Here is a 16,386-nt window from a genome sequence, read left to right as displayed (position 1 = left end):
GCCAAACACAAACTCTGTCATCTCAAGGATTTTAATAGCACTGGCCAATTGAGAATAATAAAAACAAGTAGAAATAAAGTAATAATAAAGGTAAAAATATCAAGATAACATAGGAAGTATTCATTCCTGCTAATTAAATGAGGTAGCAAGCTGACTAACTTATGGGGCTGAGTTTTTTTTTTTAATAATTTCTTAACAGCAGAGAATAATTTTTTTCAGATTCTTTAAGAAAGCTGCTTTCAGATGAAGTACATAAGCAGAAAGGAAGGAAAAAGATAACCATCAGGTAGCTTTGAAGCCAATATTTGCTTTCTACTTGGACTGACACCAAATTAAGGTAACTCTGCTTAAATTCCAAGTTCAAACAAGCAGAATGCTCCTCTGCTGAAGATGAGTTATATTGCTGTAACTGAGGAAAAGCTTGCCCCAGGAATCTGATTAGATCAATAATTTATGTGGCTGCACATGGAATGTAGGCAAGACAACCAAAGAATCAAAAGTGAAGATCTGCCAGTGGATCAGTTTATAGCTCCTAGTCCACTGTCATTAATTACATTATAGATGCCTGCAGAACTATCTGGCCTCCCCATAGATGCAGTTTAGACTGCATCAGTGCCAATTGATCCCAACCAAGACCAGGGTATTATTGTTGCAGTCAGCTCTGTTTTAGGGCTCAACCCAAATCCTACCAAATTAACTTAGAACTTATCTTTTGACTTCAATCCCAGTTAGAGCAAGCATTTAACTGGGCAAAGAATTACCCCAAAGGAAAATGAAAAATTTGTGAGACCAGAGTTCCTGATCACTGTCCATAACTGGACTAAAGTAAAAAGATATTCTATTTCTTTTGCTTTCCTATCACTTGAAACATTTAAAGTGCAGTTTAGGAACATTTCTGGAAGCAGAAATCTGCAGTTTGAAGGTAACTTTTCCACTTAAAAGATGATTCGTTATTAAAAACAGGTCTGTACCATCTTCAGTAACCAAAAAAATTGCTATAAAAATAGAGATTTGAAAATAGACTGAATTCACATGTACCAGGTACCATTTCTAATGTAAAATTGGTTTAGTTTATGAAAAATATCTTTCCTTAAAAAAAGCATAGGCTTACAGTTATTATCACTAAGAAGGTCCAGAGTTCCTTCAGTACCTATTAAACACTATACTCTAGGCTTTTTGACAGGTGGGTCCTGCAGGCTGAACTTGGGAATTTCACATGAAGAAGCAAAAGGAATTCTTTTGGCTGACACCTTCTTCCCAATTGTTTCAATCTGAAAGAGAAAACACATTTAACAAGTGAGTGTGGCAAGCTAACATAATCATGGCAACTTACGAGGAATCTACAAATTAAATCCAGGACCATGACTACATTTCATGAACACTAGAACAATACAAGCCACAAAGCATGGTGTGCCCAGGGATAGTTTCTGGGATTGGAGTCGCAAAGAGTTTTTTAAAAAAAAAAAAAACAAACCAGCCTTTCACAGGTGTCTGCTTTGCTTATTTAAAACTGCACCTTGCTAATTTGAACATTCATGTGCTTCCATAGGACTGTCAGTACAATACCATTAAATGTTTCTGGGTATCCATAAAATGTGGGTTTGGCTTCCTTTGTCTAAAAATTTATACCCACTAAATTAGAAGAAGCTTTTTCCCCTCCTTAATGCAGTGGATTGTTTTTGAAACAATGCAGCTCTGAAAGGCTAAAGGCAGCCAACTCTATATAAGAGAAAGCATGCAACAAAGCCAACATACACAAGTGCCAGGTACTGCAAAATTCAAAGAGTGAGACGGGTTCCCCTAATTTCTAGGTAAGACTAATGTAAATCACTAAGGACAGAGCTTGTAGAAGACAAAGCATCAACTAGCAAAACAGTTCAGACACCCAGTGAATAAGAGCTGTAGCTTTCCTCTTGAGTAAGTAGCACAGGTCAGATGCAAAGCACCAAAAGACAAAATACTTCAACTATTTTAAATTTAACAGAAATTCAATGAATATGTTCCAGACAGACATTTGAGTTAACTCTTTTCAGAGTTGTTTAAACAGTCATGTGAGTGGTATGTACCATATTTGCCCATAACAGCTTCAGTTGACTGGTTAAATCAATTTATACATGCCTGTTCACAAGCAGGCTGTGTATAGTTTAAGCAGGGGAAAAAGTATCAAGAGAGAAAGCCTATAGCCATTATGCAAGTAATCACAGTACTCAGGAGTACACAGAATGAAACAACTGAAACATGCATCTGATCTGGCTTGTAGATTTTGTTCTGATTGTGTCTTGCTGAGATGCTTCTATCAGATTATTCAGGGATTTGGTGATTTTAGTATTAGTCAAACTGTCTATGCTAGAAGTGCTTCAAGCCCTTCAGTCAAGGCTTACCCTGCCTCCCCCACTTGAGACCTGAGCAGTTATTTTTCTCAAATCGGAAATTACTTTACCTAGAATTAGAGCTTCACATTCATATTTCCTGAATTAAGCTTCCACTGTGGAAACAGGTTATAATTGAAATGGTAGGTGTGTTTAAAGTTCTTTAAAATCCAGTTTGAGAAAAAATATAACTGCCCAAATTCATAGATTTGGATTGTATGTAATGGAATTGCTAATGGCATCAAGCTGTCTATGCAATAACTTTTAACAAGGGCAGTGAAAAAGACTGGGGACCTAAAAAATTAAATTGTGGGGTTGTCCATTTAAGACAAAATCCTTTTTATTATTTTATACAGAGAATATAGGTAAATTGTTGAATGCTTTCTGGATGAATGTTTTCTGGATGAAAAATCTGGATAATAAACCTGGATGACAAACTGGATTCTGGATGGCAAACTCACAAAGTGGTTAAAAATTCAACTAGCATTTCACAGAAAAGTCACCCAAGAGCTATGAAACACAAAGGTACAATCTCTGATTTGGAAAGTCTTTAAGCCACAGACTTCAGAAGAGACGTTTCTAGGAGAAATATCACACTGGTTATAATTTGATATATAATTTGCTATTAGCTTAGCAAAATGCTTAGCTAAGAAGTTAAGCATTTGCTTCTGGGTCCTCTCTTTGGTGTAAACAGACACCACTGTTTTGATCTTCTGGCTGATATTAATCAATCACAAAGGACTAATCAATCATCTCCTCCAGCCTCCCATGTAACACTTTAGCATTTCACTGACTTATCTTCAGATACATCTTTGTGTACAATGCTTTCATCTCCAACGTCAGCCAGCCTTGTGCAGACCTCGGAGAAAAGTCCAAAACTTCTCCTAGTAGTCTGTCCAAGTGGAGGATCTCACTGGCTGATAAACATTTGTTACCTGCATTACACCTTGTCTGGCTTTAAGTCTCATTCTCATGCCTTAGGTAAACCTGTCTTTTGTGAAGAACAAAAAAGGGGTGTTTACAGCTTACATTTACTTCTGAAGGAGGCGTGTTTTGCTATCCCATTACTGTCAATTTTAAAGGCTGCTTTTTTTGTTCAGTGGTGTTAAAATAAAGTTTCCAGGTAGGGGCTGTGGCACAGGTTAAAACATACACCAAATGCTAAGCTCAGCCCTTCTGCTGGGTGGTAGCAGCAAAAACTGCAGCACTTGAAACTGTGAAGGGGCTAGTTTTGGAGTCAAATATCCTGCTGATTACCTAGAATGAAATTAGGAGCGAGATTTAGCAGTTTTTTACATCTATCTCATAACTCTCCATGATTTCCCAGTCCAAAGGTTTACAGTTGGACTTGATGATCTTAAAGGTCTTTTTCGACCTAAATGATTCTACGATTCTAAGGCATGCTTATACTCCTGAAAGTTGATGGCATAGTCTGATGTAGCTTGGGTTTTAACAGAGCATCAGTCTATGAAAATAGTAAGGCAATAATGGAGGAAGACAGCACTAGCAGAGAGACTTAAGTACAGACAGGTTTAGATTTAAATCCTCATGTGAAGAGGTTTTTTCCCTTGCTACTCAGTCATTGCAGATGGAGAGAGAGCAAGAGGGAAAAAAGCGGAAGGAAAGAAGCATTAAAAGCAGCATCACCCAGCTAATTACCTGGAAGCCAATGACTTGTAGCTCATTGTGAAGATCATCTAGAACTCTCCTACCATCAAAGATAAATGCAGGCTTCAACATCTTCTTATGAATACGTTCATAATCCAACTCCTGTAAAGGGCAATTAAACCAGACAGAATAAATAAGTAGCATAACACTCCCTCTTTTTTTCTTTAGTTTAAATTGAAGATAACATTTACCTTAAACATGTCCCATTCAGTGCAAATTACAAGGGCATGAGCTCCATCACACGCTTCATAAGGATCTTTACTGATAGTGACCAACCGAGACACTGTAACAGAATTAAAATAAAAGTCTTATTCTGCATGCATCTTTAGCATCAATCTGGCGCACTCCTGCCAAATGAGTCTCCTTCCTTCCCCTACACAAACAAGGAGTTTCAAGTCACTCACCTAGAGATATTTTGTATCAAGACATTTGTCACTTTGATTTCACTTATTTAAATGAAAGCAGCTTGTACCTGGCATCTGAACAGAGTCACTTAAATGTTTGAAGTTAAGCATTCAAATTTGATTTAAACTATCAAGAGCATCTCTAGAATTAGAAGTTACTATAGAGTGTTCAAATGCCAGCTCTCACAAAGGTCATTGTCTGTACAATAGCAGCACAACACAGATCCTGTTTAACACTCAGTTCACACTAAAGAAAATACACATGGCTCACTAGGGGCTGCCTTCATCCTCTGACTGCCTCAGCAGCTGCCTAGAGGCAACCCTCCCCTCCCCCTCTAATTCAAGGGCATGTCAAATAATGTACACCCTTCACTCTTCTTCATCACAGCTCATTTTCCTCCATTCTTTTTACCTCTAGAAGCCTGATCTAGCCTTCTCCCCCTCTCCAATAAGAAAAGCAAACAAAAATCCCAAATACACCCTGCTTCTCCCCAAGATTTTTCTAGTCATAGATGATTACTTTAAAGTCTTCTTGAATTTAAGGGAACAAATGAATTTGGAAGGATACGAGGGAAGGCAGAATGCTCTACAGTGAATTCCAAAATTATTTCTTTATTTCTACTTTAGATATGCAAGCAAGAATTAAGGCAAGATAGGACTCAGGACACAAAGGAGCTGACAAAGCAACACTAGTCTCTCCTACTTCTGGACATTCTTCTTTCTCTTCCTTTCAATTATGCAGAGAGAAAATTCTTTGCGTGTATTCAAATGAGTATTTATCAAAAGAAAAACATACAATAGCACAGAATTAGCATTTATCTATAAAAGCTATGGAGAAAAGGGGAACAGTTACAGTAATCCTCTGAGCTATGACAATCTTCTAATAAGTGTAACCAACAGCACATCATTGCCAAGGTGAAAATGTGAAAATGAATTTATAGTATTTAAACAGACTTTATGTATTTTGAGAATAGGGTGTGGAGGGAAGGGGGGAAATAAGCTTTCCGTGAGTATTCTTACCTTGGTTATCTTCTGAGACACCTGGATGTGAGAGATCCAAGATGATTTGTTCCTTAGGTACTTTAGGATCATAGATATGGAGCTTTGCTCCTTCATCCATTAAATACTTGCTAATGTAGATACTGGATGACTCTCTAAGGGAGTGAATCAATCAGTTAAAGAACCAGGTGGCCTGTTCTAAGTAATGAAAGTCTTCATGTGTCATGATATGCAATGCCAGAGCTTTTATACCAGTTTTACGTTAAACATCCTAGTGGTAATCCATGCCAGCAGCAAACTTGAAATCTTGAGGGACACCAAGGAGAGTAATACGAAAAACAAATTTACATCTCTCTCGCTGAATCATGCAAGAGAGATACTAAGACCCAGGACTCCTATTGACCATAATTAACAAGGCACCAAGCTTCTAAGCATTCCCCACAAACGGCAGTTGGAGAGTTTTATCAAGTGTGAGCTTTACAGGAAAACAGAATTAACCACCTATGGGAAACAGAGCTGAAACTTTGGCTTCATGTAGCAATTTAGAACCAATTGTTAAAATGTTGCATTCTTTTCTGTGGAGAATGGAAGGACTCTGTCAAAATCTATCTTTGCTTATGCAAGTTAGTAACGACTAGAGTTATCTGCTCCAGCTTCTGAGTGATTCAGGTATGTTGTAGAAGTCAAGAATCAATTGTCTCAGCCATTTAAGAAAGACTAATCCTTGTTACAAACCAATTCAGTTACAAGAGGGTAAGGGTCCCATATCTGATCTATTTTTATTAATGCAGTTCAGTTGGGGCGGGGCGGGGGTTAGCTGCATAGCTGGTGACAAGTGTAGGGAATCCACATTAGTGAACTGAATTCACTTTCTTACCTTGTGTCCCCAGTATCCTTTTTGAATGCAAACCCTAAAATAGCAATCTTCTTATCAGTAACAGTATTGAACAAGCTGTCAATAATGCGGGAAGCAAATCGTCTTCTCTGATAATCATTCATGTCTATTACCTGAAATCACATAAAGCATGATGGTACAGAAGGGAGCCATTTTAAACTATAAACAGATTCTTTTAGCAGTCAAGCCAAGCTACCCACACAGAAGTTTAATAGAGTCTTAAAAGAGAAAGCTAAGTATTTTTACTCAGTATCATAAGTAACCCAAAGATTAAATTCAGTTAATTTATCAAATCCTCTTTTAATCAGTGACTGTAGATGCATATACACACATACTATCATGTATTATCTAGCTCAAAGGCTAGGATTTTTTCAGATTGCTTTTTTAAAAATCTACAACTTACTGTATTCTAGGCAGAAGAATGGAAAGTAGTTTCAGTGTTAAGAGTATCTGATGTCACATGGTCATCCCATTGCCAGACCAACACTTCCTTACGTGCCATGTATAAACAACTGTGAGAACATTTTTAGCCTTTTTAATCCACACTAACCATTTTCAATACACAAAACTAATGTGCTTAAAGCAGATTAAGTGCCTCACTTTTGTTATTACATGAAAGTGGGTTCACTCACTCTGTTCCTGTACTTTTCTCCAGCCTGCTTCATACTTTGATCTCCAACCCTTAACACACAGAGGGCACTGGATCACTAATAGAATAGGAAGGGTAGGTTCCCCCACCTAGTCAGTGTTCAACATGAACTGGAAAGAGTGCCATATAGAAATACTGCAAAGAATTGCTCTTAAAACAGAGCAAGAGAGCATAAAAGCATTAAAAGCCCTTTAAACTAGTTTGTTTACATTAACAATGCAACCTTTTAGGCTTTTGTTAAATTAAAAAAACCCCACCTCCACACAGAGCAAACTAAGTGTTTCTATGCCTTTGGGTTGCCAAGATACCAAGTAGGTTGCATTTTGAGAAGGACCCTTGTGATCATAAAGGACAGAGCCAAACCATTTTCTCTTTCAAGACAGTATTTATTTTTCCCTATTCATCAGATCATCAGTGAGGTAACATGGTTTGCTCCTGCAGCTCCAGGGGTTGTCTGTTGTCTGCTTACACCTTATAGTGAGTAAAAGCAGTAGTTCTGAAGCAAATGTCAGAACCTATGGCTCTTTCTCTTTCCTACTGTGCCAATGCATCCAAGTCCTACACTGAACCAAACCTCTCCTGGATGCTTACACAAGGTTCATGCAGTATGTTAAGTCTCTCTTCACTGATGGGACTGCAAGCCTCTCCACCATGGACTAGACCTATCCTAATGAAGTACATTTTTAAGGAAGATGTCAGTCTGAATCTCTTCAGAGGCAGGCAGCATAAAACCCATGTCTTCCTTGTCCCAAGCAATTAATGTAAGAGTTATAGTTGCAAGCAAGTAACTATGCCACTGACTAACCCCTGGCTGGAGGTTAAGCTATCTGAATGGGATGTAGAAAGCCACTGGACATCACAGATAATGTAAGAAGCTGACAAGAGTCACAGATAGCACTGTGAGAGATGGCTGAGTTTTACAAGCAGTTATGGGGGAATTATGAGTGAGATCCAGCCAAGCTTCAGACAACTGGAAGGGAGTATTAGGGACTTTTTGGGGAATAGAAACTTGCGAAGCCAACAGACCTTCAGTAATGCTATCAACAGTGCCACATGGCCATGATGACCTAGGTAACGGTAGAAGAAATACTGGACTTCGGTATGGATGTGGCACAACTGACCAATGATGAAAAAGTAATTGTGGGCAGTTTGTTTGACAGCAGTCTGGGATGGAGAAAAGTGAGGGGGGAAAACGGCTAGCCAAAAGGAAGATTAAAAAAAAAAAAAAAAAAAAAGGAAAGCTGCTAATAAGGTAGGCAAATCATGTGCTTGGTATTCTGGGGGCACCTTCTAGGCAGCCTTGTACTTGGTCACCACAGCCTAAGCTGTTCTTCTGGTCATACCACATATGTCGAAGCTGCTTCCTCAGTCAGGACTGGGAAGAGGGGTGAGGTGTTTTCACTGGTTAATAGGGAAATGCTTGCTAGTACAGACTGAGCACCCTGGTATTGCTGCATTGGTGCTAGGCCTGAGAGCATCCACATCTTCCCAACCATTCCTAACATTAACCAGGGAACAGCAGCAACCACGTTTATTTAAAAGAACAGCAAGTTCTGCTGAGTTCTGAAAGAAGAGGAACTGTATAAGTAGACCCTGAGGAAAAGATCATAAGCTCTGAATTCAAAGTGGACAGAGATAACCAAGTGCAAGAGGAAGACAGGAGTCCAGACATGCTTGTACTTCACATTTTCTACCACTACTTCTAGACAACTTCCCAATCCATTTGATCCAGACAACTTAATTCACCCCAAAAAAGCCTAAGCACCTATGAGTATCAAATGCCAGTGTTAGGCTGAGGGCTCTAAAATGTAAAGATAATCAACATTAAGGTATCTGTTCCTTAAAGCTGAAACACAGATTATATGTGGACAATGCTCAAAAGCTCAACACCTGAAAGCTGAATACTGAAGAAATGCCACCCCCTCAAAAAAATTAGTGAAGAACTTGTACCTGTTGCCAGTAGCGGGCTACTTCAGGTAAGTTCAGTGCCTCACAGAGGTACACTAAATTCAAGACATCCTTCTGAAAACAGCTACCTCCAAACCCTGAAAGAGAAAATGGTTATTTTACAGGTGACTGAGGTACTATTCTAACCCCATCTCTGGAATCAAGTAGTTTTTGGCAATCATTGACATAGTCAGCATTGTAATTTTTCCCAGTATTTCACTGCTAGCAAATGAAAACCTTAAGAATGTCTCAAACTCCAACTCCTGGACCTACTTACTTTGTCAATTACAGAAGCCTTAAAATCTGCTTCAGGTCCCACTGAAGTCAATGGAAGTTTTAATCCAGTCTCAGGGAAACATATGGTAAGATAGCCCCTAGTTTTTTATTATTACAAGTGGGTGGACAAGCTCCTGGGTTTGCTCTCCCCCCACCTAGAGATTCAGATTAATATTTCTCAGAACAAGTATGTTAAGATCAGATTCTTTCCTCCCCCACCTCCAAATGGTTATCTACTCATTGCCAAGAACCAAAAGATCACCAGAGCTGACTAAAGGAGAACTGAGACAATTAACAGAAGGATCCTTGACCCCTAGAACTTTGCTCAGCAGAGTCCCAGAAGCAACACATTGTAGAAGGAATTATAATAACCTAATAGAAATGTTGGTAATGTATTTACTATCTACTTTTTATTCTTGTATAGACTCTAGGAAAGGTTATATTTAATAAGATTATTTTAAAGTCACACTCTCTCTTTCTATCATGAAGACTGTAGCCATACAGATAGACTTTAGCCGCCTTCTGTAAGTTTGAAAGTTTGTTGTACTGATCACCACTTTATCACATCTTACTCTCTAGTAAATCTAAACAACTGAATTCATCCTACAAATTAGAAGTTGCCATCACACATTCTGACCTAGAGGCATCCCTTTCCTCAGGCCACTGGCAGCAACTCCCAAAGAAAATTGCAGCAGTTACAATTGGGAAGACATCTTGGAGAGCACTATCATGAGTGGTGCTCCAGAAAAATAAAGTTGCAGCTTTTCTTTCCAGTGTCCCAGGCAGGATAAACCATGCACTCTGAAATCCTGGGTTTTAGATTGCCAGTGTCTACAGCAACCTCAGTCCTAGACATTTTACCAGAAAAACTGATCTATGCTAGTACTGTACAGCAATATTTTCACACACTCATGCTGTAGAAGATTTTGGAGCATCAGATCACTTACTTCAAAACACTACTAGTAGACGTATTGCACTGTTAAACAGAAGCCCACAAGAAAAAAAAAAAAAGAAGGAGGGGTGGTGGTGGAGGTGGAATTTTTCATTTACCAACACTGGCTTTGAGAAACTTATTTCCAATTCTTTGGTCTGTTCCAATAGCTCTTGCTACTTCTTCAACATCTGCTCCTGTAGCTTCACACAGAGCACTGATTGAGTTAATGCTGCTGATTCTTTGGGCAAGGAAAGCATTAGCTGCCTGTAAATAAAAAACATAGTAAAGAGAACTTGATTTTTCCAGAAACCAAGACAGCCACAGACCGAAGGGAGTTACTACTGGAAGGATTACTTTAGTATCTATGTAACTCTGTTGAGATACAAAATGGTAACATAACTAGTTTAATACATAAATGCCAGTTAATAGGATCTAAGGAAAATAATTTAATGCTTAACTTGCAGAGTTTTAACTGTTTTATGATGGTAACCAGTTTTTGCAGCACTGGAGGTTTTGGCTTAGTAACAAGTAACACAGCAATAAAAGTGAGAAAAGGATTTCATGGAAAGTTAGTATCATCTATTAGCTCAGCTGAGATAATTGGAAAAAAGATGAAGATACTTTGATACACATACTGGGTCCTCCCAACCTCATGTCTTTCCTAGCTGCATCACTCAGCATCAGTGACCTTGTGCTTCTGAGCTTTGTCTCAGTTACACCCTTTGCTCATTGCAGACAACAGCAGTGAGTAACACTAACCAGTTTAGAAAGTTCTGATGACCAAGTATTGGTTGTGAGGATTTTTTCTTTGGGCACCCAGTGCTCATAAACAGCACAAAGAGCACGGACAGCTTTCTGCCCCTCTGGAGAATCATCTCCACCAATAAGCACTCTGTCTGGGTTCTTCAGGTCCTTGATGGCTGTTCCTTCTGCAAGGAACTCTGGGTTAGACAGCACCTACAGGCACAGGAATAAAGAACAACAGATAAAAGCCAAAAGCAACCACCAGCCTTTAAATACACAACTCAAAGATTACACTTGCCTGCAAATCCAAGTTAGGCTTAGTATTAGCATCAAATATTCGACGAATGCTCTCTGCAGCACGTACTGGTACTGTGCTTTTCTCAGTGACAATTTTATAGCCATTTGAATTTTGTACAATTCGTCTAGCGCAAGCTTCAATGTATTTCAGATCAGCTGCTCGGCCTTTTCCCATCCCATAGGTCTTTGTTGGAGTGTTAACCTAGTTACAAATACATGGAGGGGGAAAGAAATGTTACAGGTCTCGTAACACAAGAGGTACTGACAAGGTGAAATTGTCAAGAATGACAGATATTTTCATTCCCAGAGTCCAACTTGCTTCTACCCCAGAATTATTCTAGTTACCATATCAGATGAACAGCTATTAGCTTTCTCAATTACCCATTTTGTCTTCTAAAGAAAGCTCATCGACCTCTATTCAAACAGAATTTAAACAAGAGCAATTCATAGCAGCTCTGCAGGCTTCAGTGAAACTTGGCTTTTAGTCTGGAAACACCAGTAATTTCTTCATGATTACAGCCAGTCACCTTTTTTTTCTCCTGTCCCACATTAGGGGTGTGAAAATTCATGTAAGAATCTTGCAGTTAGTGAGGCAGTTACAGTTTAAACCCACTTTGCAGTGAAACCTAAGTGTAGAGCTGCTGAAAACTGCTATACTGCAGTACACAGAAAAGGCAACGTGAGGGAAAACACATCATTTAGATTAAGACAGAGGGTCCTTTTCATTACAAACTGAAAGAAGAAATGGCAACAACACATAAAACACAACAGCATGTTTTAAGCCAAGGACAGGTGGCAATATATGGGCTGTATTAGTGGCAGTCATCCAGCCAAGTAGCATTCATTTTAGACTTAACGGAGAAAAATACTATCAGAAAAGAGACCTCTGTACTGAGGTTCCCTAACAAAGAGGAGCTCTCAAGAAAAGAGGACTTAAGTAACAAAAAACTCAACTGTGGCCTACCAAGATGAATAGCAATCAGTTCTTTCAGATTCTGCATTAGGAACAACCTTCTAGATTACAAAAGTTCACACAGTTTATGTTTGATTGGATCCTCTTCCTAGTGGTGTCAACAGCTTAGACATATTAAAGCTAGAAAATATTAAAACCAGCCCCTCTTCCATTAATACACTGTTTCTTAAAAGCTTCTAGAAGTCATCTTTGTAACCCAATAATCAGTATATGACTTTGGATCCCTATCTAAGAACCATATCAGTATTATTAAAGTCCCATAGATCTCAGTTGTACACTGCAGTGACAGATCTGCACTATATGCTGCTCTAAGACCCCACACATCTAACCAAGCTAAACATCAACATCGTTTTGACTTAGAGCCTGTTCATTTGTCAAATGTTCTACTGGCTATAAGAAACAGATAAAAATAAAATAAAAAGGTTACTTAGCATTTTTCCCACCGTACACAGAAAGACAAGGAGAAAACTGACACAGTGACATGACATTGCTAACCGAATCTATATGACAAAACACAAGCCTCTTCCTAACATAAGAGCAACATAATTATTTGATAAGGGGAAAAAAAAAAAAAAAAAAAAAAAGACAAACACATACAACCACCTTCTCCCCCTAAACTTACAGAAATAAATACAAGATCAGCTTCTCTAATGGCATCATCAATACTGGTGGAAAAGAAGAGATTTCTTCCTCGACAGGATTCTACCACTTCTTTTAACCCTGGCTGAAAAAAGCAGGAAAAAGTTAAGGTTAATGCAGTTAGAAGAACAGTAAACCACATGCCCAAACAAATAGCATATCATTTCAGATACAGAAAGATTTTTTTTTTTCCCCTCAGTGTGGCATGTTTTCAGTCTGCCAGATGTAAAGTAAAGCTTCTGTAGATTTTCATAATGAAAAAAATAAAGCCCTTTCTTATTCAAAACACACAAAATGCTGTCTCAAAAGTTTCAGCCACACTGAATTGTTATTTGCACAACCAGATTTTAGACTCCAGTTATTCCCATGCTCAATTCTATTACCATGAGCAAAAATTAAAGAAATACTGATAGAGTGATGTTAAGTAGATTCAAGAAGTAAAGTCTTACAATATTCCCTAAGCTGCAAACAAAAGAGGTGGTCCAAACTCTCCTTTTCCTTTCAGCTACACGTTCCATGATCTCCCCAACATCAGATCTAAAACTGATTCAGCACACACACAAAAAAAAACCCACCCACAAAGAAGTCTTCCACCAAATTAGCAAGCCCAGATCCAGTGAAAGAAAGGCAGAGGAGACACACAGGAGATAAAGATCACTCCTTTTGGCAACCACCCATCTTTGGACCAGATTAAACTTACCATGACACCACACCTGCAGCGTGGAAGAATCACAGGCACAATTTGACAAGACTCTTTCCAGAGACACATACTGTGCCATATCACTTTCCCTTCCCGTAGCACTCAGACAAGAGGAGCAGGAGGCCAGGTGTACATGAGCAATCCCCCACATTAGAATGGTCTACGAAATGATTTAACTAAGATATAGTTGTCATAGATAAAAGAAGCCTTTATTTTTTGTTTGAAAAATAAAGTCACACACTGTAACCTGGCAATCAAGTCTCCAACTTGAGACACCTATCATGACATGAGATATTTGAGTAAGTGCCAGAAAGGCAAAGGTTCACTGGAGGGAGAGAGAAGAAAACAAAGCAGAAGCTTTCTTATGCAAGACATTTTTGCTGTCTCACTTTATACCAAATACCTACTTAAAAGGAAAACAAAGGTCCGCACAGGCAGAATAATATGTATTACAACCCATCAAATGTTCCAACTATGGTCTTACTGGGATGTAAATAGAAAGGCAGCCCACTAGACAATTTCTGACACTGGAAAGAAAAATCCCCAAACAAAATACAGAAAACCTCACTGTGCAATGACTCAATTTTATAACTGTCTGAACTAATTCTTGGCAGCTTTTGTACATTCTCTGTAAGCAAAGGACACCATTCCAGGAAACAGATGTTATGAATTTGCATTTTTTTTTTTTTTTAAAAACATGCCAAGACTAGCTCTACTTTAACTCATTCAGTCTGTTTATAGGAAACAAAGTACTTGCTTTCACAATCTTTATTCGTGTCTCACCTGCTAATCTGAGCATTATACACATTTTCCTCTGAATAAGTACGACAAAGGAGGCCTATTCATCTTCACTTAAAGAGTCACAGTATAGGTTTGGTTTTAAGAGGGAAAAAACCCAACTGCATTAGTGTTACAGCACAGGCAGGATTCAGAAGACTCCTTATAGCAAAAGAGTAACTGTTAGTACCAGGCAACATGCCTTGTCTTCGGGAGACCAGTGAAGATAAGTTTTCACTCTCATTAAAGAAAAGAGCTCAAACCTATAAAAAGTATATCTCATGAAAGGATGAAGGAAAGAGCCCTATTCTTTAAGGGTGAAAAAGAATGAAAAATAACAAGTGCTAAGAGAAGCAAAACAGAAAAATGCTTTCTATATCTTAAATTAAAGTCATTCTGTAATGAAGGAGTGACAGTGGGATACATTTAAAAATAATTTTTATCTGGCCTAGTCTTCCCAGGCCAGATTGGAGGTTTATGGTACAAGTGAATCAGGAACATGACTGTCCCCATCTTACAACATGGTTAAGATGGGCAGCACAGATGGCATTTCGGCAGTATTCAGAATGGGAATAAAGCTTACCACTCAGTATTACACAGTCATATTGTGCTACAACGCAGGAGATAATATCTATAACTGAGTAAGAGGACTATGTTATGATTAAATCGGGTCCCAAAAGAGTCAGAATGATTTAGCACAATTCACTATATATACAGTTACATTTTTCCCTACTAGGCCCTTCATATATGACCCTGAAATACCTGCCCGCACCATACATATTAAGTTATTTCAAAAATCTGGTTTAATGAGTAGTTGATACAAGCAGCTGTTCCAGAATACTCTTTTTGAAGGACATCACTGTACTATACTTATCAAGCTTCAGAAGTGGGCCATGTGGAAATGCCATGTGGTAGGAGGGAAGCAAATGCAACACTGGCGGGAAGAAGAGACAACGGGGAGACAAGTTTACCTCATAGATTGGGAGCATATCGGAGTTCCAGGCATTGATTCGGGCCTCATTGACATCCACAACAGTAACTTTGATACTGGGACACATCTGTGCAATAACACTACAGGTTGGCCCACCAACATAACCAGCACCAATGCAGCAAATCTTCTTAATTTCAAACATGATTGCTCTAGGAAGAGGAGAGGGGGAAAGGAGAATCAGGAGCTAAAAATGAAAACGCTGGCCAGCAACTCAAGGAAATAAAAGAGAAATAACGATCTGAGACTCTGTTATGCTGCCACAGAGGGAAACATTTTCTTACAGCTGATCTCTTGAAGCGAACTGCCGTTACCGTCTCCCAACCGGGAAGGCTGTGGAGCCTGCCCCGCTCCCGGAGCGCCCGCTCACACAGACCGTTGAGGAAGCGTTTTCTGTGGTCGCTTCGGAGCCTGCCGGCGTAAATACCACCCCCTTAGGCCGAGGAACTGCTGATGCCACCACAGTCCCAGGCATGAGCAGCGACTGCAGCCGCAGGCAGCGCACAGCGGGAGGGACCGGCGCAGCCCCACGGCGGGCAGAGCCGCGCCAGGCCCCGCTCGGCCGGGACCCCCCGCGCCGGCCCCGGCCCCCGCCCTGTCCCCGGAGCCCCTCGGCCGGGAAAGGCGCCGGCGGCGCGGAGGCCGCGGCTCCCGCCTTCCCCCCGGTGGAGGGAGCGGGCCGGGAGCCGACACCGCTGCTCCCCGGGCGGCTGGGGCCGCGGCCAACCCCCGCGGGCTCCATCCCCGGTTCCCGCCGGCCGCGGCGGAGAGCGGCTCCCCAGCCGCAACCCGGCCCCGCGCTCTGGGGGGGGGGGGGGGGGGGGGGCGGCAGCTGACGGTAAAGGACGCCGCCACCGCCCCGTGGAGCCCCTGGGGAAGGCAGCGGGGGGACCCGCGGCCGGCACCGAAGCCGCAGCCCAGAAGACTTACTGCGGGCGGGCGTGGTCCTGCCCCGCCGCCGCGGATCGAGCCGGAGAGCTGCGACGAGGATGCTCAGCGAGCTCAGGGTGACGCTCCGCTACGAGCGGAGCAGCGGCGGCGGCTATTTAAAGGGCCGCCGCGGGGCCGAGGCGGCTGTTTCATCCCGCGGACGCCGAGCGAGGCCGGCCCCGCCTCCTTCCCTTCCA

The 16,386-nt window shown here is 40.6% G+C and overlaps 1 protein-coding gene across 3 annotated transcripts; it reads right to left on the bottom strand.

Moving 5' to 3' along the window:
- Window positions 1-15: 15 nt before the first annotated feature.
- Window positions 16-16,375, bottom strand: UGDH (UDP-glucose 6-dehydrogenase). 3 transcript variants are annotated; one of them, XM_052780228.1, is made up of 12 exons: window positions 16,186-16,375; window positions 15,243-15,411; window positions 12,778-12,879; window positions 11,184-11,384; window positions 10,901-11,098; window positions 10,258-10,405; window positions 8,935-9,029; window positions 6,318-6,448; window positions 5,462-5,595; window positions 4,229-4,320; window positions 4,029-4,139; window positions 16-1,271 (listed from the first exon to the last, which is right to left on the bottom strand). In XM_052780228.1, exons 2-12 carry the CDS (start codon window positions 15,402-15,404, stop codon window positions 1,161-1,163), a joined length of 1,485 nt encoding a protein of 494 aa, XP_052636188.1. In that variant the 5' UTR covers window positions 15,405-15,411; window positions 16,186-16,375; the 3' UTR covers window positions 16-1,160. The 3 variants fall into 3 exon arrangements, with proteins under 3 accessions (XP_052636188.1, XP_052636189.1, XP_052636187.1); XM_052780229.1 differs by having other exon boundaries at window positions 16,190-16,375; XM_052780227.1 differs by lacking the exon at window positions 16,186-16,375 and having other exon boundaries at window positions 15,243-15,527.
- Window positions 16,376-16,386: the final 11 nt, after the last annotated feature.

The sequence above is a fragment of the Harpia harpyja genome, chromosome 2 (assembly GCF_026419915.1).
Source record: "Harpia harpyja isolate bHarHar1 chromosome 2, bHarHar1 primary haplotype, whole genome shotgun sequence".
NCBI classification, from domain to species: domain Eukaryota; kingdom Metazoa; phylum Chordata; class Aves; order Accipitriformes; family Accipitridae; genus Harpia; species Harpia harpyja.
This window is presented reverse-complemented; position numbering and strand designations above follow the sequence as displayed.